Source organism: Plasmodium coatneyi, chromosome 10 (genome assembly GCF_001680005.1).
Source record: "Plasmodium coatneyi strain Hackeri chromosome 10, complete sequence".
Taxonomy (NCBI): domain Eukaryota; phylum Apicomplexa; class Aconoidasida; order Haemosporida; family Plasmodiidae; genus Plasmodium; species Plasmodium coatneyi.
Window position 1 is genome coordinate 1,144,765 of NC_033565.1, and position 27,476 is coordinate 1,172,240.

General features: G+C 36.1%; 3 protein-coding genes across 3 annotated transcripts; 1 reads left to right on the forward strand and 2 right to left on the reverse strand.

The window, feature by feature from the left end:
• Positions 1–7,675: 7,675 nt before the first annotated feature.
• Positions 7,676–8,969, forward strand: PCOAH_00030520 (KIR protein; the record flags this gene model as incomplete). The annotated part of the gene is made up of 2 exons (XM_020059853.1): positions 7,676–8,350; positions 8,478–8,969. The coding sequence occupies 2 exons, from the start codon at positions 7,676–7,678 to the stop codon at positions 8,967–8,969; spliced, it is 1,167 nt and encodes a 388-aa protein (XP_019915339.1).
• A 10,523-nt stretch (positions 8,970–19,492) lies between these two features.
• Positions 19,493–20,555, reverse strand: PCOAH_00030530 (SICA antigen; the record flags this gene model as incomplete). Its single annotated transcript, XM_020059854.1, is given in 3 exon segments — positions 19,493–19,669; positions 19,683–20,081; positions 20,466–20,555. The coding sequence occupies 3 exon segments, from the start codon at positions 20,553–20,555 to the stop codon at positions 19,493–19,495; spliced, it is 666 nt and encodes a 221-aa protein (XP_019915229.1).
• A 130-nt stretch (positions 20,556–20,685) lies between these two features.
• On the reverse strand, positions 20,686–25,570 carry PCOAH_00030540 (SICA antigen; the record flags this gene model as incomplete). The annotated part of the gene is made up of 6 exons (XM_020059855.1): positions 20,686–20,994; positions 21,408–21,494; positions 21,535–22,425; positions 22,593–23,240; positions 23,738–24,624; positions 24,784–25,570. 6 exons carry the CDS (start codon positions 25,568–25,570, stop codon positions 20,686–20,688), a joined length of 3,609 nt encoding a protein of 1,202 aa, XP_019915215.1.
• Positions 25,571–27,476: the final 1,906 nt, after the last annotated feature.

Consider the following 27,476-nt stretch of genomic DNA (forward strand, 5'->3'; position numbering starts at 1 on the left):
CTCGTCACATTGTCGTATGTGATGTAACATGGAATGAATGTAACGTTTCTCCCCCCACCACGGACGGAGCAATAAATAACACCACGCACAGATCATACAACCCAGAAACAGGATGATATTTCTATTTTATTTTTTTTTCTATTTCTTTTTTTGTTTTGTTTTGTGTATTGTATGGAAGTGTTTACATGTCCATGTGCAATTAATATGGGCAAAGAAAATTATTTATTTCATTTTGACCTCCTGGTAAATTCTTCTATGGAGGATTTAAAATGTTTATTTATGTCGTTATAAATTTTTACCTTCATAATTTTTTTTTTCTTCTTTTAATAATTTTTCCTTTCTAAGGTCCAACTATGGACATTCAGGAAGTGTTCCACACTGGGAGTGTCCGCAATAGTTCGCCCGCCTTTTTGGCTATTCTATGCTCTCATTATTTCTGCCTCCTTGGCTCGTATTATTTTTGTCCGGAATTTTCTCTATGTGACAAATTTATATTAGGGCATTCTTTTTTTTTTGTACAATTCTTTTCTTTTTTTTTGCAATTTTTTCTGTGTGACAAATTTATATTAGGGCAATTTCTGTTTTTTTTTGGACGAATTTTTTTCTGTGTGACAAAATTTATATTAGGGCAATTCTTTTTATTGGACAAATATATTAGGGCATTTTTTTTTTTTGTGCAATTTTTTCTGAGTGACAAAATTTATATTAGGGCAATTTTTTTCTTTTTTTGGACAATTTTTCTTCTTTTTTGTGCACCTTCGCGAACCCTCGGGAAATTTGGAGGAGCATTTTTTTTCAAATGTCCACAATTGGAATTAGGAAAGAGAAAATTAATAAGTTGAAAGAAATTTTATGAAGGAAAAGAAACCTATAACAAAAAATTTTAATAAACATATTTGGGATCTTCTTCAATAAAAAAATTATCCCAACAAATCAAAATGAAGTGGAAAATTTTTTTCTGTTTGAACTTATATTGATGTTACATATTAGAATGAATACTTTAGTACAATGAAAAGAAGGAAAAAAAGATAAAAAGGTGTAAATAAGAAGGAAGAATGTCATTTTCCTTCTTACACTGTATAAACTATGCGATTATTTATGCTCCCTCTGAAGGGAAACATTCATTTAATGTTACATTCAATGGTGTTACATTCCAAATGTGTTACATTCGAGGTGCTACATGTTTTGATAACCAATATTTCTTTGTTTCCTTTGTCTTTGTTCTTGCCTGTTACTATTCCTTCCACTATTTGTCCTTCTGGATGTTGGCCTACCATTATATATGGTAGAATTGTCTATTGTTGTTGTTGACAAGTCTCCTATTGTGGAAGTGTCTTCTGTTGTTGTTGAACCGTATGTTGAGCCACCGTCTGATAAGGACGTGCTTAATTTGTGGTTGTGGATGGTAGACGTTCTATTTCTATTGTTGCTCGTTCCTCGTCCAAAGAAGGTGTTTTTTATCCCAGAAGGTAAAAAATTATACTACGAAGGAGATGTATGGAAGGGAAGGGGAGGTTGCTAGTGTGGAAAATATGTATGTAGACATACATATATATAGACATACCTATATATATATATGTATAATTAGCACATATATATATATTTATATAATGTACAGCTTATTTTATATTTGCATTTTAAATGAAAAAGTTAAATATGAAGAAAAGTACTATTATTTATGCTGTATATTGTAATGGTAATTGTGATAATTACCTTGTATGAAAGGAATGCCATTGTTGGTAATGCTGCTATTCCTAATATGGAAGAGACAGCTGCGGTGGCTGCCGCAGTTATTCCGTTGGAACATGATAATTGTGCTAACTCCTTACTACAAGAATCTTTATACTTCTGTTCAAAGTTTTGGCAGTAGTCATCACCCTGTTTATTCTGACATTTCTGATGTACGTTATTATAAGTTTTAAAGATGTCCTCCATATATTTCTTCAGTTCCTCAGTACAACGGGATCCATTATTCTGTAGCCGTTGTTTAATAGTTGAGTAGTCCTGACTGTGGCTGTACAATTTTTTCATTTGCTCGAATTGGTCTTTACTAATACTATTGTAAATAAGTTTGCACTTATCATCAGCACTCAGTTTGTCTAATTCTGTGTATATTTTATCCATAATATCCTTAAATGAAGTAGGAACCTGCAGCTTCCCAGCTATAATATCCCCCAGCCAATAATAAAAATATTCACAACGTTCCTTATAGGACCAACTAAAACTTGGGTTCATTCCTTTGTTTACATAATACCATGCGCCTAAAATTCTATTCAAACATTTATCATTATCTAGATGCTCCTGTAATACTCCTTGCAGACTATTCCTTATTGCGCTCACATGAGAACTACTACCGTATATCCCCTCCTGAGTGTCGAAGTCCCCGTACACTCCTTTTGAGGGCAAACTCCCTAATATTGGATCCTACAAAAATATAATTAGTGGAATATATACATATATGACCACACGAGTACTCTTTTTATTTTTAACCCTTCCCCTAATTAGTGCACATTGAATATTCCACGAACACAATAGAAATGTGCGTGTGTATTCATTCACTCTAAAGAAAGAAAAAAAGAAAGGTCTAAGGAGGGAAAGGAAGGGAGGAAACCTCCTTCCATGTTCATTTCTCCATGTTCTCCTTTCTCCTATTTTTCCTTCCTTCCTCCTTAGACCATTTTCCTCCTCCTTCCTAGACCCTCCTTCCTTAGACTCCTTCCTTCCGTAGACCCCGTCCTTCCTCCTCCTTAGATCGCTTCCTTCTAACTCCCACTCCTTCTAAACCCCTCCTCCCTTAGACCCTTCCATCCTCATTGTACACCTTAAGTATTACATGAACATAATATGTTTGTATGTATGTATATTCACACTAGAAATAAAAAGTGGGAGGATTTATTTTCTATTATTATTGTTGATGTTGCACTGACCTGGTTAAGTGTAGCAGCATAATGAGGAGGAGGAGGACCCTTTTGGTGACGTGCGTCACTGTCCTGTGTTGGTGCTTTACGGCTAGCTTTCTTCGTAGCAGCAGCAGCTGTATAATCTGCTGTATATTTTAGTTCTACGGTAACGTTCTTGTAAACTTTAACTTCCTGTCCAGATGTTTGTGGTGGTGTATATGTTAGAGTCAGTGGGTTCTGATTATTGTTGCTGCCCGTTTCATATTTGCCCTTGAATTCTTGGCAATATTTATTCATTTTTTCCTTACAATCATCAGTTACCGCTTGAAATGCTATAAGAGCGTCATTCAAGTGTTTGAAATATGTTTCATCACAGGAGTTGTCGGAGCCCTCTAGTTTCTGCTTTATAGTTTCATAGTCATTAGAGATGCCGTGGACAATTTTTCTTTGATCAAAGATATTCTTGGTGATGCTATTATTGTCGGCGTATAAAAGTTCACAATTGCCTTCAACACGGAATTCTGAAAGTGCTTGATATATACATTCCATAGCACTCAAAAATTTAGAACCATCATTCACACTTCCTTCCCCTATTTTATTCCATACTTGGTCCCCTAACCAATAATACAGGAAAGGGCACCAGGAATTACGGAATGATTCATCCTCCTCCTCTTCCTCCTTCCTCTGAGTTACGTAACACAATACATTGGTAATTTCATCGGCCTTATCTTCAATTCCAGTGCATGACTTTAATTTGGTCTTTGCCTTTTCGGGTTCTTCGGTTCCCCCATCTTCCCCAGTGTAGGAGCACCTCTTTGACCCTCTCTTGAATCCTCCATAGAAACGGAACTTTGACTCCAACGTCTCTAAGTTCGCTTTCTGTAAATGTCGGTGGTTGGGCATGGAATGTACATGCATATGTGTTCTTTCCATGCACACTTTTATTTTTATTAGAACATGCATAAATAAGGATTCCTTCAATACGTATATGTGTACATTACGAAGAAATGAATGTACATGTAGGTATGATGTTCCCGTTCCTGCTGGTGCTACTGGTGCAGTTTCTGACATGGTGTATAGGTGTGTTTCCTCTATATATTAAATTTATGTATAAAATGTGCTTTCTCCATATATGTGTTCATACATCATGAACAAACCATACATATTAGAATTTCGTCTCTTTAACAAGGATTATAACACAAAAAAAAAAAGGGAGGAAAGTACAAAATGTCCGCGCTAAAAATTTTTCACTTCTTCCTCTTTCGAACAATACACATTGTTCCAATTTCTTCTGAGAGCAACCATAACAAATTAAATACACACACATCTCTGTGTATATAAAAGTTATCACATATGTATATCAAAGTTAAAACATCTGCGTATCAATGTTAAAACATGTATTTTTAATGAAAAAAAAAAAAAAAAAAGAGAAGATGTAAAAGGAACAACGGTGCAAGTAAAATGAAAATGAAATAATAGAATAATGGGAGGTGAGAGAAATTAAAATTTTTCCATATACGTTACTTCTTTATACATTTACTTGATTATTAAACGATATATTCCTATTCCTAACGTTATATTGCTCACTAAGCACTTCTTCCTACTATGTTCGTAGGAGGGGTGTAATTTTACCTGAATAAAAATTTCAGTATCCAATATTAATATCTCGCTCCTTGATATTTAAAACGATTATTGAAATTTGTTCTCACACACAGTACAGTTTATGCACGGTGTATTTTTTCCCCTTCCAAATGTGCATATTCCTTATCATTCAATAAGTGGAGCGTGCACATATATACAAATAAGTCATACATACATAAATAATGGAGAAACATTACATTCATTATATGTGTGAAAAAGAGAAGAAGAAATGTTACGAATCCTCATAATAACATTTTCTGTGTAGTAGACGCTACCGCCTTTTTCCTCCATAATTGTTCAATAATAATAATTCTTCCTTTCGTTCTTATTTTCTCCCTGATAAATATAGTGTAAACTCATTTCTTACATGTGGAATGTGCACGAGATTATATGAACCCCTTCCCTCACCATGCATATCACTTTTTATATATTAACGTAAAAACCCTTTTCTCCTTCTATCTTCTATTTTACTGTATTAGGAAGGTTCATAAGGGTCCGGAGGCGTTAGGAAAGTTTGGGGCGTGTGGAGGTTCTGGGGGAAACTCCTTTTTTTTATGTGTATACGATGTTAGTAAATATATATATATTGTTATTATTATATGTGAATGATGACGATCATCATCATTACTGCTATTTGTGTAGTCATTTGTACGCACTCTTTTGTTGCAATGCATAAAATGATGATGATAAATCACAATTTGGAAGCAAGAAAAGAATGAATGAGGAATTTAATATATTGTGTTATATTTGTGTGTGCGTACAGTAAATATGATTACCAATAGTACTGTATAAGTGTACATCAGAAGTTTATTAAGGAATATCTTATAAGAGAATAAAGTAAATACACTATAGTCGCACACCCCCTACATGTTCAAAGAACAGCGTCATTTCTATATTTCATACTAATTTATTCGTACTAATAGTTAGTCACCAAATGTATACACTTTTCTCCATACATTCCTTATATATAAAAATTTCGAGTTTATTCCTTAGTAGGCGACCATAGAACTTCTACTTCATGGTATTGCACTCCTCTTAATTATGTCGAATACAACGACAACCATATAGATTTTCGAGGTGCTACCATAGTATGTTGTCCCATGTGGGGTGTGAACACAGTGAAAAATCGCCTTTCTAACTGAACTAAAATAAAAACGACATCGCACATATGTATAGTTCCCTTAGACACTCCTTCCCTTCCTTAGACCACTTTCATTCCTTAAACCTCCTTCCATAGACCCTTCCTTCCTATTCTCCTTAGACTTCCTTTCTTTCCTTTGCTCACTTAGACCCTCCTTCCTTCCTTAGACCTTTCCTCCTCCATCTAACCCCCTCCTTGCATCTGACTCTTTCCTTCCCTTCGACCCTCCTTTCCTTCCTCCTTAGATCCCTTCCTTCTCTTTCCTTCCTGAAGCCCTCCTTCCCTCCTTAGACCTCCTTCCTTCCTCAGACCACCTTCCTTCTTCAGACCATCTTCCTTCCTTAAAACTCCTTCCTTCCTGCTTCTTAGACCACCTTCCTTAGGCACACGTTCGTAGAGAAAAACGTTTATCTCCCTAAATCCGCAATCTGTACTTGGAACCTGTTCCTTAAGAAATTTTTCCTTAGGAGAATTTTCCTTACGAATATCAACAATACACACGAAACATGAACATGGAACCTGTTTCATAAGAACATCTTCCTTAAGAATAATTCCCTTAGGAACATCTTCTGCAGGAACATCATCTGTAGGAGCAAAGTCCTCCTTGCTAAGCCCCGAACCTGAACATTGAACCTGCTCCATATGAACATCTTCCTTAACAAAAAATGTCATAGCAATATTAACCTCTAAATTCCATCCTCGAAAGATAGTCCTTAGAAACAAACGTTTCCTACATAAAATCCTAAACCCCAAACACTACACCCTAAACCCCAAAACCTACACCCTAAACCCTAAACACTAAAATATAAACTTCAACCCTGAACCCTAAACCCAAAAACCTGAACACTAAAACCTGAACCCTAAACCCTGAACCCTAAACCGTGAATCCGGAACCCGGAGCTCTAAGCCCTAAACCCAGAACCTCGAACCCAGAACACTAAAAATTGAACCCTAAAGCCTGAACCCGGAACCCTAGACCTTGAACCGTAAATCGTGAACCACAAACCCTAAACCATGAAGCCTAAACCCTGAAAACTTTTTATATGTGAAAAATGTATTTATATTATACTCATCAGAAGAAAAAGGGAAATGGAGGATCACATAAATATGTATAGAAATATAATCTATATTAAAAGGAGAGAGGAAGGAAGATCTGAAATGATACAATGTACTGAAACTGTGTAAATTAATTATAATGTCCTTAAGGAGGAAGGAAAGTGAGAAGGGTGGCGCTGTTATTACTAAACATTAATGAAGGAAGAAGAGTGTACAATAAGCAACATTTTTATAGGAATGGGTGTATTTTTAGTGCCTAAATAAATAGTGCAACTTCCTCTATATTATATGCCTTCTTTCCTTATTCCATAGGTACACAATACTTATTGAATGTGTTTTTATGTGCACATTTAAAAAAAAAGGAAGGAAAAGAACACTTCCTATATATAAGTTGTGCATGTATGAACAACTTTTAACAATTTTTAATCAGCCAACTTTATGTAACAGAAAGAAAAGAAATAATAGTAGAAACAAAATGTTTTTTTGGGAAAAATTGTGCTCCCCCTTATATCTAAAATAATGGAGAAGTTCACCAATAGGAATATATTATTCATAAAATTCGTACATATTTCCTCCTGTATAAATGGTTAAACAGCTCCAACATAAAATTCAAATTACATGTATTCCACATATACACATTATACAATGCACATATGGAAGAAGAATAATAACAGCAGCAGTAATAATAATAAAAGAAGAGACCAATAAAAAGGATACTTTTTTTCATTCAGAGTGGATACATATACATACATATATGCATATATAGGCACATATATATACCTATATATATAGGAATATGAACATGTATATGATGTACATACATATGTACTGTGCACATATAACACTCTATCTACGTCACAGTGAAAAGAAGAGCGCATGTACACCTTGTGCAGTGTACTTATGCAGATCAATTTCGAATAGTTGAACTTCAGAAAATATGGAAGAAAGTCCTAGAGGAAAGGGACTTTATTGCGATAGCCTGCGGGAACAATTGAGAAGTTATAGTTATATTTTAAAAAGAATATTACCGTCGACACATCAGCATGATGAGCAATTTATGGATAATATTTTGCAAGCCGGGTGCTGTATATCGGACATTCCTGAGGGGAAACTCGACCAGCCACGGCGCTGCGATCTTCTATATTACTTAGCAGGAGCCATAATATATGAAAAAATCCAAGACAATGCTGAATTGGGGCGCATTATGAGTGCATTACCCGGAGCATTACAAGAGTACTGCAGTAACCTAGAATGTAAAATAGAACAGGAAAATGGTGGAATAAAGTTATTCGCTAAAATGTACGACCTAGGAATGGATCCATTGCAGCCTGAAGAAATAACGGAAGATGCCGAGGATGACGACGAAGAAGACGAGGAGGAAGTGGACGAAGATTCAACTAACGTTAGCTGTGAAAGATATAAGGAATATTTGAAAAAAATTGCCGATAAATATGAAACTGTAAAAATGTCATGCAGCGGGGCAAACCTTGCGAACTGTTTAGGGGTGGAAAAAGGGTATAGGGATAAAAGTCCACAGGAACTTTACGAGGCAATGTATGGAATAGTGGATCCACAGAAACCAGTATTAATAATAAAGAGAAACACACTAGAGGTTCGTTACTTCTTATTCAGAGTGGATAGTTAAATATTGTGCATATAAAACTTCAAGTATAATGAAACAAACAGGTAAGGAGTACATACATATGCATATATATTCCTCCCCTTAATTACCTTTATAGGAGAACTGCCAAGATAAACGTCTACCCTCACAGAAAATATATTGTGAACTCGGAAGTACCGAGCAACTGTGTAATGGTGAAGGTAGGAGCACGTCGGAAGAAATAGCGTGTACGCTGAAGGGTATAGTGAATGACTACGCGAAGTCCATGGAATATGAGGATCAAGTTGTAAAAGCCTGGTGCCACGTGCCCAACATGAAAGAGAGCGTTGCCCCTAAGAGTGAACATTGTAAATATTTATATTATTCGATAGGGGATACACTATTCAAGACATCGAACAAAGGTCAAGAGTTCTCTGAAGCTATGCATAAAGTCTACGAAGAATTAAAAAAACTGAATGGACTAAGCACTAGTAATAACCAGTGCGAAGTTATATACGGTGGCATTAGCTTGGACACTTTTAACCATATGAAACCAATGTTCGATTATGATCATGATTATACCACTATAAGGGCATGCACAGATGATCCCAAAACTACGGGGCCTCAGTGAACTGGGGGAAATGTCAATTACGTGGACAAGGTTGTTTCAGCTTATGATTATATGAATAAAGTATGTGAAAAGGAGAATAGCAAAGAATGGTGTACGAATTTTAAACAAATGTCTAAGGATCATAGTTATGACGAATTATTAAAATTAAAATGTTCTTTAAAACATACATCAGATTGTCCAAGCAACGCTGTCGCCGCTGCTATATCTGGTACATTTGCTGCCATTGGATTACCAACAATTGCCGCATTCTTTTTATATAAAGTAAGTAATTAACATAATTACTAATACACATTATATACATAGAACATTAGAATAATATATACAGACACATATAAGTGCATACATACACATATATATACAATACATATATATATATATATATATATGTCTATCATAATATTTTTTAAAAGGAGGGGGAAGAAAAAAAAATATTCATCATTTCCTGCTCAAAGTGCACATTCAAAGTACATGTATTACCTATATGCACAATAAATGTGCATATATGTGTAATACATATGTGCGCTTGATTTTTTTCTTTTCTTTTAATACCTTTACTTCTTTCCTTTTTTTCATTATAATCTTCTAGCTTCTTCGTTCCTGAACAAATTTGGGGGCAGCGCAGGAAGAAAAAGAAGATCCACCTGGCGCCATCACGTTGACCGCATGCTAACAGATTATTCAACAGCAAACTCCACGATCGGCTATTGGAAACAAGTTCCACGTTTGATTCCAGTAAAGTACGTTCTGTCCCATATACTACAATACCCAGGAAGGGAAGAACAAATACTGCACAACAGAGGCAAAGAAATATAGGTTATCATCGAATATAATATCCCCATGGGAACTACCGTAATCTTATGTTCTGAGTTCATTACAATAGTAATTATAAAATGCAAGAAAGAATGAAAGATTCGTGGAAAATATAAGTATCCAAAGCAGCGTGCCCTTATGGAATGGAACAGTCAAACAGCAGATTGGTTCAAACATTTATTGGACAACATGGGAGAGGTGAATGGGGCGGATGAGTTAGAACATCAACAATTGTATCAACACATTCCTTAGGAAGAAACAATTTGTAGCTAAATTGTGGATGCTAATCCCTTGGCAACAATGGTGGTGGTTTGTTGTTTGAGGAATGTGTGAAATGGAAGAGAAAATGTTCTTGATAAGAAGTTGTATTTGCATCAATTATTACAGAGCATTTGACATGACCGTGGTAGGTATTATCGTATTATTAAGAATGAGAATAGAAATTATCATAAAGCGTACCATATTTAATAATTCCTTTTTCCTTAGTATGGGTTTCTTAGGTGTTCACATAAAGTATGAAGAGTAATATTATTCTACTAAAATGCATCCTTTTATTATTCTATTTATTTACGTTTACGTGCTTCGTTGTTATTTATTCTATTTAAAACTTTTCTTACCATCAATATTTAGGCATCCATGCATTTTTCCCTTTATTTAAAGGTCCGACTTGTTCTTTAGGGAAGAATTGCATTCCTCAATTCATTCTACGAACAACATTTTTGTATCGGTTTTTACGGATTCACGTGATTACTCTAAAAAAATGATGCCGCCGTCCATCAGGAGAAGTATTATTATTTTTGGTAATAGTAGTAGGAAAATGTTCCTTGCACTGAGGAATTTAAAAAATATTTAAATACTAAATATATTTCAGAAATAAAGATAAAAAAAATATAACTACCGCTCGCCCCACAAAAACTATTGCTTATAAGTATTTTAATTTTTTTTTTTTCCTTTTAAAAAATCTTGGTATTCATTCATGAGAACTATTCTATAATTTTATACTATAACTGCGTGCTTCTTGAAAAGTACAGAGACACTAATTGGAAAAAACAAAAATTTACTTCCTTCCCCTTAAAAAGACCAACTTTATTTCTTTACTTATTTTTTCCTTTCGTCAGAACAAATATATCTTCCTTTAAAAAATATATTTTTTTTACAACATAGAATATATTTTAATTTTAATAAAAAATGCACAAAGATCTCAGCAGTAAAGTGAATAATATAATAATTCTGTTGTATATTGTAAAAGAAAAAAAGTGGTTCTATAAGGAAATTTTTTTTTAGAATATTTTTTAAATAATAATATCTTTTTTACCGACATTGAATATAGAAAAGGAGAAACATTCTTTTTATACCTTGAACCTATAACAACACGCTATACCACTTACAAAAAAACAAATTTTCATCCTTTCCTACATAATGCAAAAAAAAAAATATATATTTTAATATAATTTTTCTCGACCCACCCATTCTGTCCACCATTTCATTCCACCATTATATCCAAAATAGAAGCAATAAATTCTTAAGTGAACATATATGTAGAGAATATTCTTTTTTTTTTCTAACGTATGTACTTTTTTCTCATATTCTGTAACCATCAGAAGAAATGTGATATTATAATTTAGAAAAGTGCATAAAAAGTAACTCATCTGATAATTTTTTTACTGATCCACCCTTAACAACTATTCTTTAAATAATATAATATGTACAAATAAAACATTCTTCACTTATTTATACTTTGTAAATAACTTATTTTATCAAATGTATTATTACTATACAATATTATTGTTTCATTTAAGGTTATATGTGGACACTTAGAACAAAGAAACCATAAGTCGCATGCGCAAGGAATTTAATTAACATGTTCTATTAAAAAAAAAAAAAAAAAAAAAAAAAAACGTTGTTTCGACATCATCAAAAAAATTTCTCAAACTTAAAGAAAAAAGAAGCAAACAAAGAAGAGCCAAAACAAAATGATGGCACCCATACGTTTAACAAAACTTTCACTACTCCTCACCTTCGCCATATTTTACTCCTCGTGGACACAACATACTAACTACGTAAGATGGGAACTACTATAACACCTATAAAAAAATTCCTACATTCATTATAACTAACTTTTATGTTTTTACGAAAGATGGAACTTTTTTTTTTGTTTTATCATAATAAATATGTGTATTGTATAAATTTCGAATATACTCCTTCCTTTAATTTTTCAGATACCTGAATTGAGTAGACCATGGAACAGGTTGACGAACCAAAATAACAATTCACGTGTTGTGCGGATTAGTAGATTATTAATGGGATATGAGCAAACCTATATAGAAACAACAACACCACAACAAAAAACACAACAGCATGAACAACAGAACAGCCATATTTTAAAGGAACAAAAAATGAACGGTCCATTATTCAGTAGCAACGATAGAGAATTGTTTAACCGATTAAATGCTTCCATACATGGCAAAAATGGAAGGCACGCACCGGATGATGGTCTTTCATACTACACCTCTTTGAAGAACCGCTTAGGTACAACAAAATACGATGGTAGTTCTAATTCCTTATCTACAAAAAGCAGCTCTATGGACAGTATTAATTCACTATGTACCAACAGCAGCAGTTCTATGAATAGTTTAAAAGAAAAAACTAAAGGAATGAAGCATCGTGATAATTTTGACCAATCAAACGATTCTTTAAACTTGCACAATTTTGATGATCATGACGACAACTATATTGATAACGTGTCCACAAATTCAAGCAGTATGGACAGTCTCTTTCCGGAACAGCAGACTAAATTTCCACGTTATAATTATTATGACTATGACTATGTTGATGATGATAACCTATCCACATTTACTGGTAGTGTAGACACTCTTTTTGAGGAGCGAAATAACGACTATGCTGACTATCAATCATCACTAATGGACATATTTAAAGAAGAAAAGAAGAAGGGAAAAAATGTTGCATTTAGTGTAGGATCACCTAAATTCAGTAATAGGAAGGTGCATAAATGCCCTCCCCATTCCCCATTTTTTGAATTATCTTTGCTCCCTTTTATTAATACCCTTGCACGTCAATTACTATATTCTGCCCCGTTTGCATTAGTGGTATTTTTATGCATGATATAAGTGATGTACACATGTGCGAAGAATTGATAACCTCTTTAAGTGGTATGAAAGGAAATAAGTGGCGACGTCCATAGGGTGATGTGCAGGACGAAGATTGTTAGGTAGGTGAAAAGGTGATGTTGAAAAGGAAGGGGGTAAAATGAAAAATGACGTCAAAAGCGAAATGGGAATGGTGCCTAAGGAGGATGATTAAAAAGGGGGGGGGGAACAGGCGCATAGATGAACGGATGAAGTCATCAAAGAAGGAGAGGAAAATGGCAACCACATGTTAAAAGGAAATGACACCCACGTAGGACGAGAAAATGGAACTTAGATGGGAAGGGAACTTTCACTCATTCAAAGACAATTATTTATCATAGGACAGAAGGAATTCTTGTAATTCTTGAAATTAAAAAGCATGAAATTGCATCTAACTGAAGATCATTTCTATTACACGATACCTACACATATAGGACCTATGAATGGTGTGTATGGTATGTATTCCATTTTTTTTTCTCTAATGTTATGTGTAAAACACATTTAACATATTTTTCTCTTTCTTTTTTTTCACAGTGTATGACAGTTTTTACGTTTATGTGTAAATTAACATAAGTCCAAAAGAAATTTTTTTAGTCTATTTTGACCTGTTGGCAAACTTTTAATTTTATTCTTGTTTGCAACTTCCTTAATATCGCAAGTGCTTATTTATTTCTGTTGACAAATTTTTGTCTTTGTAATTTTTTTTAATCTTAATAATTTGTTTTTTCCTTCTCCTTTTAAAGTACTAATTATGGACATTTTAAAAAAGCTCCAAGTTGTTGTGCGCAGGTTCGCAAAGGTTCCCGCGAAGGAGGTCCGCAGTGGTTCGCCCCTTTTTGCCTATTTTATGCTCTTGTTATTTCTGCCTCCTTGGCTTTTATTATTTTTTTTTCCGCTTTTTTTTTTTTTTCTTCCTGTTTTTTTTTTTTTTTCTTACTGTTTTTTTTTTTCTTACTGTTTTTTTTTTTCTCAACTTCCCTCGTCACACACCGTATGCTTCTTTTAAAAAAAAAAAAAAGAAAAAGTCCATCTCATACGCGTTGGAACACACATTCTCATAAAATTTGTCCTTACTCCCTCATTCCCGCGGGGTCATATGTGCGCGCCCCCATGAGGAAATTAAGGATACACGCGAAAAAAATTGAGAAGAGGTGTAAAATAGTGCTCTGAATGTAAAAAAAAAAAAAAAAAAAAAAAAAAAAAAAGCACGCATGTGTTGCAGCATGCTTTTACTCAGTATGCACATCGCGGAATTCTAACTCTTGGAATATATAAAAAGAATGAGTTTTTCCTTTTTCCTCTTTTTTCTTTCCCTTCCTCTTTTTAAAAGAAAGAAATTATCTAACATATGGAACAGAATATTCAGATGGGTCCGCTATTGAACCTGTTGCTGTCGAACCACCAATTGTTGAAGCACCTTCTGTAGAATTGTCGTCGTCATCTCCAAACTCATTAATATCTCTCCTAATGGCAGACCTTCTATTCCTATTTTTACTGTTCTTTTTTCTTCCTCCAAAAAAAGAATTACGTATCCATGAAGATAAAAGATTACGCTAATGAAGGAAGAAGTGGAAGAAAGCGGGAGGGGGGCAACATAATATAATATGTCCACATATATACATATATGTGGACATGTATATATATATGTATGTGTACTCTATTCTGTACATACACACATTTGTACATATTCATGCATACATATATGTATGCACATGGTACAGTCTATTCTATATTTGTACTGCTCAAATAAGGAAGGATTAATAATAACAATAAACATCACTTTCCCTAATATTTTCACTTCACAATTATAATTATTACTTTGTACAGAAGGTAAGCGATTGCTGGTAGGCTTACAATGGGAAGTGCAGAGGAAACTGCTGCAGTAGTGGTGGTGCTACTCCCTGGAGTATCGGTATCTGCTGCAAGGATGGATGCGCCCTGCTCATCGCTGGATAATTGACCATCTAGCGTTTCACCTGACAATTCGCCGTCCACCTTAGGGTTCACATTAGGAGACAACGCGTGACCCTTAGCATTGAGTTCCTCTTCGACCTCATCTTCGTCTTCCTCCCCTTCCTCTGTATCTATAACACCATCCTCACTTCCCAGAAATTCGTCTTCACCCTCCACATACTCCGGTTCATGTTTAGCGGTGCATGTTAGTTTCGGTAGTTCCTCTGGTGGCCACGGTTTACACGTACTGTTACCTGCCCAGTATTTACTTCTAAATTCAGTACAACACTTATCAGTACTACTTCCACAAATAGTACATAATTTTTCATATGCTGATTTAACTTTTTCCAGTTGTCCCTTATATTGTACACTATTAGAATCTATCTTACATTTCGAGTCCCCTTGCCAAGCATTAATGTTATAATTGTAATCGAAAAGTACTTTGCACTCTGGGAAAACATATTGGCCAACATCGTCGTACAATTTATTGAATTCATCCTTACATTGGTCATTCGGTAGTTGATCGTAAATTTTCTTCATGGCAGTCGGAAAATTACTGCCCGTACTCAATTTCTCCCTCACTTTATCTCCTAACCAGTAATAAAAAAAATAACAGGGTATATTATTATCGGACTCTTCTTTCCTTAATTCACACGCATAACAATAGGGGTCCATAATTTCCTCGGCAGAAATACCATTCTTCGTGTGCATATTTAGTACCAGCTGCAAATCCCCCTTCTTCTTGCAGCATTCAGGAACTCCTTCCTCTCCACCACACCCTATGCCTTGTTCCAGCAGCTGGTACATGAATGCGGAGGGTACTTTAACTGAGTCAACCCCATCCTAAAAGTGTAAAATTAGTAAATAATGGAACATATAGATGGATGTTCTTACGTGCTCTCTCACTCTTCTTCATTATATAATGGGCAGGAGTGTTACATATATATGTGTACACACTACTGTGTTAGTCACCCCTAAATGATAGGAGGTTAACCGTTAATACTCCCGTTGATGTCCCCACTGATGCAACTTCCTCTTCCAATTCCGAAGCACAATTCAAATGTAATATTTTTTCATACTTCCCCTTTAATGTACTATTAAATTCTTGACAATATGAATCAGAAGTAGTACTACTAGGGACACACATACTCTTCAGTCCGTTATATGCTTCCTTTGCTCCTTGCAATTTTTTCTTTAACTTTGGACATAGAGCCGATTCAATATGCCGAAGATTCGCCTCCAGTTTATTATAGTCGTAATACCAATCAAACAGTTCTTTAGCCTTTTCGAACTTGTCTTTCCTAATATCATCATATATATCACTGCAACTCCATTCGGAGTTGATTTTCCGCAGTGCATCATGAACAAGGGAGATGGCATAGATGAAATTAGACTCTTTGATTTTTCCCTTTATTTGGTCACCAATCCAAAAATATAGTAAATTACAACGTTGACCATAGTGCTCATTGTCATTTTCCTCCATGTTTAATGCATAACAGCAAGCATTTACAATTTTATCGGCACAATCTTTATTTTTACTCCGTAACCATCTTAATTCTGTTCCTAATTTTGTCTCTATTTCTGGTTTCCTATTTTGTTTCCTATGAAGATTACAATGTTCTTCGCCCTTGTCGAACTCAGCATATATTTTCTCTGTGGGCAACATATTTGGACCCATCCCCCAAAAGTACATAATTCATATAGGAAGTGGAATACATGGGTTTGTGCTCCTGCTTACATGCATTCCTTTGTATTATTATTATTTCAATGTGTGTATACGTAATAATGTGCGCATAATGTTTATTTATTTCAAATATAAAGTAACCTGCGGTTCTAGTGGTGCCATTTTCCCCCTTCAATTATATATCCTTCTTCTGTATATATAACGAACAAGCACACTCCATCCCCTTTTTTTATGTTGTAAGAAGGGAAAATTTGTTCCATTCTATATATATATATATAACATGTGCATACATGCAGCACAGCACTACCCCTTTTCACACCCACCATATTCCCTTCCTACATTCCTTTTAGATTCGTTCACTACAGTATGATATGATAGTTCTCCGTACCGCTATTCTTTGAGGACATTGTAGAACATTAAACTATTATTATGTTTATTACACGCACGCATGCTCCCCTATTACATTGTACACGCACACATGCTTCCCTTTATTATGTACATATATAGAGGAAAAGGGGCTTGTACAACTGCCTTTCTTCTTTAGAAAAAATTTAAGCATGTGAAATTTACTCTATGTTCTATTTTGCTATTCTTAAATGGAAAGGGGGGCGTTGGGGGTGGAAGATTGTTAGGTGGTCGGTGGGTTGTTAGATCATTAAAGTATTGTTAGAACACATATATATATTGTGTGGTGCAATGCACAGTTCATATATGCATATATGCATATATGCAGTTCTTATGCATATGTGCATTAGGAGCACCTTCCTTCCACCCCTAACAACCTTCCTTCCTCCATACGGGGGTAATGTGGAATGTGGATATTTATTATTAGTACTCATCGGAATAAGCCTTAATTTATAGGTTGAATAAACCCTACGCATGACAATAACGGGAAGGAAGGGACGGAACTGCACTAAATATTACATATGAACAAAGTTCCTCATGCATTACGCATCCCCCTTTTTATATAGTATTGCTGTGCGTTCGTCATACTTTCTCCCATACATGGTGTGGGCGGGAGGGGTGCGCAACAATGACCCTTCTTTCCGCTTATGGTTGATTAGGGCGAGTGTAATTACATTTTTACCGCCCCCCTCCCCCTGTTTCATCTCTTCCTTGTTGCCTGTTAAATGGGGACGCCACCCCACCTATACTTCCCTTTATCAGGCCCTAATTTATACAATACGAACAGTTCTTATTAGGTGCATGCATTGTGTTCTTGGAGGACCTTACCACTTCCTTCTATTACGCCCTCCTTCAATCCACACTATACCTTACCTGTTAATGCACCCTTCCTTTCTTCCTTCCTTCCTTCCTTCTTTTTCCCTTTTTTTTTTTTTTTTTTTCTTTTTCTCTTTTTCCTTTTTCTTATATTAATACACCCCTCGGGTGTACCCCCCCTGGGGAGTGTAAGTAGCAGGTCATATTGTTGTTCCATAACCTAGAAACCCCTAGGTCACACACCCTTAACCCTTCCTTCTAACACACCCTTAACCCTTCCTTCTAACACACCCTTAACCCTTCCTTCTAACACACCCTTAACCCTTCCTTCTAACACACCCTTAACCCTGCCTTCTAACACACCCTTAACCTTGCCTTCTAACACACCCTTAACCCTGCCTTCTAACACACCCTTAACCCTGCCTTCTAACACACCCTTAACCCTTCCTTCTAACACACCCTTAACCCTTCCTTCTAACACACCTAACCCTTCCTTCTAACACACCTAACCCTTCCTTCCTCCTCCTTAGACCATCCCTTCCTTCTCCTTAGACCATCCCTTCCTTCTCCTTAGACCCGTTCCTCTCCATGTTCCTTAGAACTCCTTCCCTCCTTATACCCTTCCCTTCCTTCATTAGAACCTCCTTCCTTAGACCCTCCTTCCTTCCACCTACCACCCCTAACAACCCTCCTTCCTTGCACCAACCAACCTAAGAACCATTCTTCCACCTACCACCCACCTAACACAACCTTCCTTCCACCTTACCATCCTAACACAAACTTCCTTCCGTTCAGTATAAACCATGGTCTTCTTGGTTTGGTAACCACTCTTCTGGAAGTGGAGGAGGAAGGAGCAGAAGAAAGAAAAGATCAAGCCAACAACAATTTGACGAATTAACAGAAACTTCCACAGTGGACTTCACAGGAAGTTCGGAAACAGGTTCCACATTTGATCCCATTACAGTACGCTCTGCTGATGCGTACACAAGATCGTCAACAGGACCACCTACCAGACGTGGAAGAACAGGAGCACGAACAGGAACAAATAATATTAATACACCTCCTCATCGGAATGTAGGTTACGGTCGTATGTAACACCGTCACTGTGTAACACATTGTGGAATTTAACAGTCATTTGGAATTTTGAATGAGTGTGTGCCACCTCCCTCAAGAGGGGGAGGGACATAAATAACCATCATAAAGCTTATATGCAGTGTAAGAAAAAAAAAAAAAGAGACATTTTCTTTTTTTCCCTTTCCTTCCTTACTTCCTTTCTTTCCTTTTTTCCTTCCTTACTTCCTTTCTTTCCTTCTTTCCTTCATTCCTTCCTTCCTTCCTTCTTTCCTTCATTTCTTCTCTTTCCGTTTCATTTGTACATTTGAATAACTGCATGAAGGGAAGGAGATACTCCCAACGCGGATGCGGAAAAACTTGCTGACCCTCTTCATAAAGAGTATTTAAAAATGGTGAAAAAAACATTATAAAGATAAAAAAACTATAACAAAAAAAAATTTAATCAACACATTTTAATTCTTCAATAAAAAAAGAAAAATTATCCAAACAAAACAAAATAAAGTGGGTAAGAAAAATTTTTTTTTTCACATCCACTTATGTTAATTACACATTGAACATGTAAACACTTCCATGCAATACAAAACAAAACAACAAAAAAAAAAAAAAAACGAAAATATATTTACTACACCCTAAAATCAGGAATCTGAACATTGAACCTGTTCCCTAGGAACTCCTTCCGTAAGAACACTTTCCTTAGGAAGAAAGTCTTCCTCCCTAAACCCGGAATCTGAACTTGGAACTTCTTCCCTAGGAATATCATCCATAGGAACTTGTTCCTTAGGAACGAGGTCTTCCTTCCCTAAACTCGGAATCTGAATTTGGAACCTGTTCCTTAGGAACATCAACCATAGAAACTTGTTCCTCCGGAACATATTCTTCTTTTATGAATTCCGATCCCATAAACTCTTGAACAAGAATGGTAAAATAATCCTCCTTCGTCGAATTCAGATCCCCTTTTTGACATTCGTCTAAGACTTCTAAATGAATATCAATAATCATGCGGCGATGCACACCACCACGGCGATGAACGCCCCGTTTTCTTGATCTCTTCGTTCTTCCCGTTGGAGCAGATCTTGGTTGTTTACGTTTTTTTACTAATGTATATGTATGTGGATCATCTGCCTGGTCGTCCACATTATCAGGGAGTTGTTCTCCTAAGGGGGGAGAATCAGGTATTTTATGTACTCTTTTGTGACGTTTTCTTTTTTTACCAAGGAAAAAATACTGCAAGAAAAAGGAGGGAAAAAAATTAATTTTTGGGGTGTGGAATGTTGTTCTTAAGAACAGAACAGCCAGTATAAAACAGGAGTGAAGTCTTCATCTAAGGTAAAAAAGGGGGAAGGTGTGTTCCTTTTTTCTTCTTTTTTTCTTTTCTTTTCTTTTTTTTTCTTTTTTTTTTTTTCTTTTCTTTTTTTTTCTTTTCTTTTTTTTTCTTTTCTTTTTTTTTCTTTTCTTTTTTTTTCTTTTCTTTTTTTTTCTTTTCTTTTTTTTTTTTCTTTTTTTTTTTTTTCTTTATTTTTCTTTTTTTTTCTTTTTTTCTCTTCTTTTTTTCTTTTTTTTTCTTCTCTTTTTCTTTTTATTTATTTATTAATTTTTTTTTTTTCTTACTTTCCAAAGCAAAGAACTTATGACAGAAGTACCAATTAAGACGGGAATGGTAGGAAGGTATGGGGTAAGGAGGTCGGAAGGGTCGTCCATCCCGTCCTAAGACCTCCTTCCTTTTCTTTTTCCTTCCTTCTTTTTTTCTTTTCCTTTTCCTTCCTTCTTTTATTCTTTTCTTTTCCTTTCTTCGTTTTCTTTCCTTTTCTTACCTTCCAAAGGAGATAACTCATAGCAGACATACCAAGGAACACAGGAGTGGTAGGAAGGTATGGGGTAAGGTGATCAGAAAGGTTGTCAATCTTGCTAACAACTGAGGCAGCAGTAGGTGGCGATATTCCTTTTGTTGTTGCTCCTGTTGCTCTTGTTTGTGCTGGTGGATTATTGGATGGTTTCCCTGGGGGAGGTGGACCTTGTGGTTTGTTACCACCTTGTTGTGGTGGTGGAGGAGGGGGGGGTTGTGGTGCTGGACCAGGTCCCTGACCAGGTCCACCACCACCTCCACTACCATCTTGACTACCATGAGTACTACTTGCGCCTGAAAATTAAGGTAAGTAAGATTGTTACAATGTAATTAAAAGTTACTACCTTCCGAAAACATTTATTTCTTCCCTTCCCATTAAGAAAGTTCCTTTCTTCCCTTCAGGAAGGTAATATTCCCTTCCTTCCTCCCTTCAGGAAAGAACCTTCCTCTCGTTCCTTCAGGGAAGGTATTGTTCCTTTCCTTCCTTAGGGAATGTTATTCCTCCCCTTTCCTTTCCTTCCCTTAGGAAGTACATTCCTTCTTTCGTTCAGGAAAGGTAATGTTGTCCCCCCCTTGGTGGTAAAGTATTGTTCCTTTCCCCTGGAAAATGTCTACTTTCAGTACAGTGTTCACCTTCCCCAAAAGTGTTTACCTTTTCCTAAAGTGTTCACTCTTATTTCCTTCTATTTATTCCCTAAGGTTCTTACCTGCTTCAGCTCCTGCAGATCCGGAAGGAGTTTGAGTGTCTGTGTCCTTAGTGCTTGAAGTTTGACTATCATCAGTTGTACCTGGACCTGTAGGAGGACCGGTAGGGAGTTGTGCATTACCTTGTACTATATCAACCTTACCCATCTGACTACCTGGTTCACCAACGACACCTCCCCTGTGATCGGCTTCATTTTTCTCATCCAGATCAACAGCGGATGGTGTTGTTGGCTGATCGCCGTCCAGACTAAGGCATGCTTCAATATCCACACCCTCATCAGCTTCATGGCTGTTACAGTCTACTTTTTTGGGAATTTTCTTGGTATCTGATGCTCTACTCTTACCTGTTCCTTGTTGCTCAGGATCCACCTCCTGCACTGCCTTCTTAGGCGTTTTTTCTACGGGTGCTGGTGCAGACTTCGCCACACTTCCATCTTCTGAGGTAGATTCATTTCTTGCAGCTGAGTCAGGAGGTCGTACTGCTTCTGGTTTGGCAGTTTGTGGGTTACATAAAGTATCTATAGTAGACAGAGTTGGCTTTATATCTTTATTCTTTTCAAGCTCCCCTTTTATTTCATTCCGACGGCTGCTGTTCTTCTGTCCAATTATAAACTCTGTACAATTGTCCCATTTACATTGTTCACATTTACCCCCTGTACATTCCATTGTGCGAAAACTTTCCTCAGCATTGAATGCTTGCATTATAGTGTTTTCGTCTATACACTTCCCTTTAAGGAGTTCTGCATACACATTTAATATAAAACATGACATAGTTTGTTTAAATATTCTGCTATTTTTTTTGTGCTGATGGTCAGTAGTGCCCTGCGAATCCTGCGTAATACTATATATATGTTTTAAACCATTAACAATATAATTACATGCCCTTTTATTTGCGCCATCCCTTGTACCGTCTTTTCCTCCAATCCTTTTACATTCATCTTCGTCTTCCCCATTCCCCTTAGTCAACGCCTCAGACAGATCTTTCAATACGTCACCCTTAGCGTCATCCCAGGCTGCATCCTGACAATACAATGCAAAAGAGAGAGGAAAAAGGGGGGGGGAACATGCAAATATAAGAAGTACTTAAACGAAGACCTTTCTTCTCCTTTCTGTGAAAAAATATATATTCCGCCATTGTAATTCTATACAAATTAGACAGCCATGTTCAATATGAATCCTTTCCAAACCTCCCACACTTCTTTGCTCGTCTTGTCCCTTTTTTCCCTGGTCTTTTGTGTTATTACACATTGAACGCGACTACATAAGGAGTTAAATGTAGAACTTATACCTCGATCTAATTCTTTTTTTTGGCCGTTCTTCTGGAGCATGGCATTCAACTTAGGCTCTATTTCCTCCTCTTTCCCGTTATAGTCTATTTTGCACGTTTTATAGTCTTCCCTTTTACAAACTACACATTCCATCTTTCCACCATTCTTCTTTCCCTCACACCACTTATCAATGAGCTCATTCCCTTTCTCAAATGCTTGAATTATTGTTTGCTCACTGACCTCACAGGGAGATGTAACGTGATCTTTCAACTTATCTGCATAAGCGTTTAGAACTAGGCATAACATGGTTTGTTTGAACAACCTGTTATCTCGGGCCCTCAGTCTAGCGTTCGCATCTTGGTCCTCTAAATCTTTCTTATCTATCGCAATGTTGTATATGTACTTCAGCCCCTCAGTAATGTATGTACATGCTTTTCTCTCTGGGTCCGTGACTCTTCTACTCTGCTTCCCTGCATCAATACAGTACGGTGGCACTTCTGTGCTATTTGTAGATATTTTCTTAAACATTTCTGTGGCACTACGATCGATTTCGCCCTGCATTTCACTCTGTTAATAGAAAGAGGGGAAAGGGAAAGGAAACAAATGTATGCTATGTAATTATGTCCATCCCCCCCTATAATTATTATGTTGTCCAACCCACCTCCCTATATAATTATTATATGTGCACCGTACTATAATTATTATGTCCACTCCCCCCTATAATTATGTCCTTCCCCCCTACAATTATGTCTACGCCCACTACAATTATTATGTGCATCCTATAATTATTATGTTGTCCATCTCCCCATATATAATTATTATATGTGCCCATCCACCCCCTATAATTATTATTATGATGTCCATACCCCCATAATTATGTCCACCCTATATGTGTCTATTTTCCCCTGTTCAGTTGGTACAAACTACAATACACGCACACACAAAAAAAAACTGTCCCCAAACTGTAATGAAGACAATATATATTGTGCTCCCCTTTTTTTCTAATGAACAACATTGTGTTCCTTTTAATTTTAATGAAGACAATATATATTGTGTTGACTTACCCAGGTTGGACTTGTTCCACCGTTGTTCTGATGATATTTATTTGTTACGCATTGTACGCGGGTACATAGGTCAGCTCCAGCGGTAGTGCAGTTTTCACCAACTGAGGATGGTTGAATTGGTGGTGGGGATCCGGGATTAGTTCCTTGACCAGATCCTTGTCCGGAACTCTGTTCTGTGACCTGTGTAATGACTTCAGAAATTTGTTCTAATTCTTCCTTGTCCTCTTTCAATCTTTTCTCGGTCTTTTCAATAATTTGTTTCATTTTTTCTAATTCTGGCGTTTGTGTCACAGCCGCATTGGAGCGCCCTAGGCTCTGAGAGATACGTGTATCTACCCACTGTACCCATTTGACACCGGTGGGTACAGCCTCGCACCACTCTAGCTCGCGCGACCCCAGTTGCTTCCGCAGGAGTTCACTGTTTCTTAATAACTCGGAGATATTATACAACATGTCGGCATCCTCCCTGTATAAAGATGGGAAGGACTTTAGGTCGCACTCTTTGTATGTACCATTATTTTCGAAGAACGTTTTCACTTGCTCAACTGCTTCAAATATACCCTGTACCACTTCCCCCGGTATACACAACCCCCGTACATACATTAACCAAATTTTCAACAGGTCACATGGTTCCACATAGTAGCAGCTGCTCCCACCTTTAATGCACTTATTGCCTGTGTACTTTGGATCATGACATTTAGAAACTATCCATAGGTTCTTTATAAGAACCCTACAGAATTTCTTGTAACCATCTGTCACATTCGCAGTTTTGAAAGTATCATCGTCATCACACAAAGCAGAAACGTTTTCTACACGGTCATAGTCATAATAATCACTGTTATTTACGGTTAAATTAGAAAATTCCGTTAACCACTCCTCTATACCAACTGCAGGGAAATGTAAAATAGCACATGTGTGTGTACACATGACACACACATGGAATTAATTCCTTATCTTTCTTCATATTATATAAAAAAGGGGAAAGGTGAAACATGTAACTCCCATAATTATTCCATATAGTGAAGGAAAGGAACATAAGAGAATACCTTCTTCCCCCTGCTCAAATCCGCCCGTGAGACTTTCAGAACACGGGTTCTTCCTCCTTTCCTTTATTTCTTTTACTTTCTGTACTATTTTCTTCACATCGTCCTTCGATATATCGCCCTTATCATCCAGAAGTTCCTTCAATTGCTCGTCCTTCTCCTTCCTTCCTAATATTTTCCTAATATTCGCAGTGCTTCCCCGTATGGGAATGCTTGAGTCGTGGATTATATTAGTGTCCGTGACACATTTGTTATAGTATCGTATCTGTTTTATAGAATTTATTCCACTCGCAATATTTTCAATCCATGGTTCCATTTCTGTGGAAACAAGTCGTTTGCCTAATATTAATTCATCCAATGGTACTGACTGGCAATTTTCATGTACTCCTTCAATATTGTGCACACCGCTCGTTTCATCTATAATTCCCTTTACATACTGACTCACTTCTTTCATTCTACAGTGTCCACCAAATAATTTCATGATGGTCACATTGCCCACTACACACCTCAAGTATTTCTCCACATCCAATGCTTCTTTTACTTTCCACCCTTGATTTATTCGGTTCCCAGGCTTAAATCCATTTATGAAGTAAATTATTCGTAGTAAGGCTTTGCACAGCTCCTTCTTAATAACTGCATTCGTATTTGTCCTATGGTCCACTGATTCACATAGAAGTTTTACCCTGTCCTCATCATTCTTCAATCGATCCGTCACCTCCTGGAACATTGCTTTCATATCATCCCATATTTTTTGCTGTGAATTAAGAAAGGAGAAGTAGTGTACACTCATAAATACACTCTACGTTGTACTCCTACGGGTAAAGTTCCCTTGTGCATGGAACTCTGTGTGGGGGGTTCTATTCCATCCTTAGCACTCCGTTCCCTTACATTCACAGCATCCTCATTGAATTTTTGCCTATCCCTGAACCATGTTTGTATGACTTTCGCGAAAATGTTCGCCATGGTTCTGAAGCAAGCGTAGCTCGATATATTCTCATCCTTAAGAATATTTGGATACCTTTTAAGTACATTCAGAAGAATAAGAAATCTACCCCCCCTCTTTCCCCTATGTACATTGCATTCTTCCCAGAAGAAAAGGACGAAGAAAGGAGAAGAAGAAAATTACGCTCCTTTATTTTATTTTATTTTTCTATTTTCCCTTCTTCCTTATAAAAAGAATAATCTTCCGTCCACCCTTCCTATGTACATTGCATTCTTCAGAAAAAATAAAAAAAGGGAATTACTCACCTTCCCTCTCCTTTCTTTTTTTCCTTCTTTTTCTTTCCTTTTTTCTCTTTTCTCCTTTAAAATTTTATTCCTCTTCTTCCCTTTTTTTTTTTTTTTTTTTTTTTTCTTCCTTTTCTTTTTCTTTTTCTTTTTCTGTTCTTTTTTTTTTTGCGAAAAAGATATTTTTTTTTCTTTTTTTTTTTTTTTATATCCTTCTTTTCCTTTTTTTTAAAATTTTTCCCTACTCCTTCCTTTATGCATTGCACTTTCCTAAGAAGAAAAGAAAGAGAGAGAGAAAACAAACATTGCCTCCTTCCTTTACGTATACATTCTACCCATGTACTGCCCTTTTTTTTTTGCATTTTCCTTTATGCACTACATTCTTCCTAAGGAAGGAAGAAAGGAAGGAGGGAAGGAATTACGTTCCTTCGTTCTTTCCTTTTTTGTTTTTCTTTTTTTCCTTCTTTAGCCTATTTCTTTTCTTTCTTTTCTTTTTTTCCTTCTTTTTTTCTAAAAAGAACTTCTTCTTTTTTAAACCTTTTTTTTCTCTTCTTTAGCCTATTTCCTTTTTTTTTTTTCTTCTTCTTCTTTTTAAAGAAGAGAATATATAAAAAGAAAGAAAAAGAGATTAGAAAACTTTTTTTTTTCTTTAGAGAATTTTTTTCTTTTAAAAAGTAAGAATGGAAGAAAAAAAGAGAGTAGAATGGAAGAAAAAAAGTGGAAGAATAGAAAAAAAAGAAAGAGAAGCATACTGGAATGTACAAAATCATTAACGTTTGGGAAGCAGAAGGAAGAAAAAAATAGGAAGTAATACAAATGCTGTACCACAGTGTATACATCGTTTCATAATGAAAAAAACCCAATATCATTGTCGCATTACAGTTCTATTTATATGCCCGCATAACAATTATGTCAAAGTGTGTTTTTGTAAAAAATGATGATCTAAATATATACAATTTCCTTTACCACGCACACACGTACAAACACATTTTCTTTTCTCTTCCATTTCGACTTGATCGACGACCAACGCAAGGATTAGCATCCACAACTTTGGCAGCTAAACGATTTCTCCTATGAGACTGCTCATATAGTTTGTTGCTTAGGTGTTGCTTCTACTACCTTACGTGGATGGAACTTTATCAGAAGCATGTTCCATTTCCAGCTTATTGTGTTCATTCCCTCCATTATTTTTTGTTCCCTTTCCTTTCCTTTTCTTCATTTTTTTTTTTTTTTTTTTGTTAAGAAAAAGAGCAACTTATCTAATATATGGAACAGAATATTCTGTGTTAGAATCATCATCTTCCTCCGTTAAGTCAGGTTCTGAATCTATTGTTGAGTTGTATGCTGAGGAATCATATTCATTCTCCTTATTTAACCTGCGTACTAATGGACTCCTTTTTTTTCTTCTACTTTTATTGTTGCTCCTTCCTCCTCCTCCTCCTCCAAAGAAGGTGTTACGTAAGTCAGAA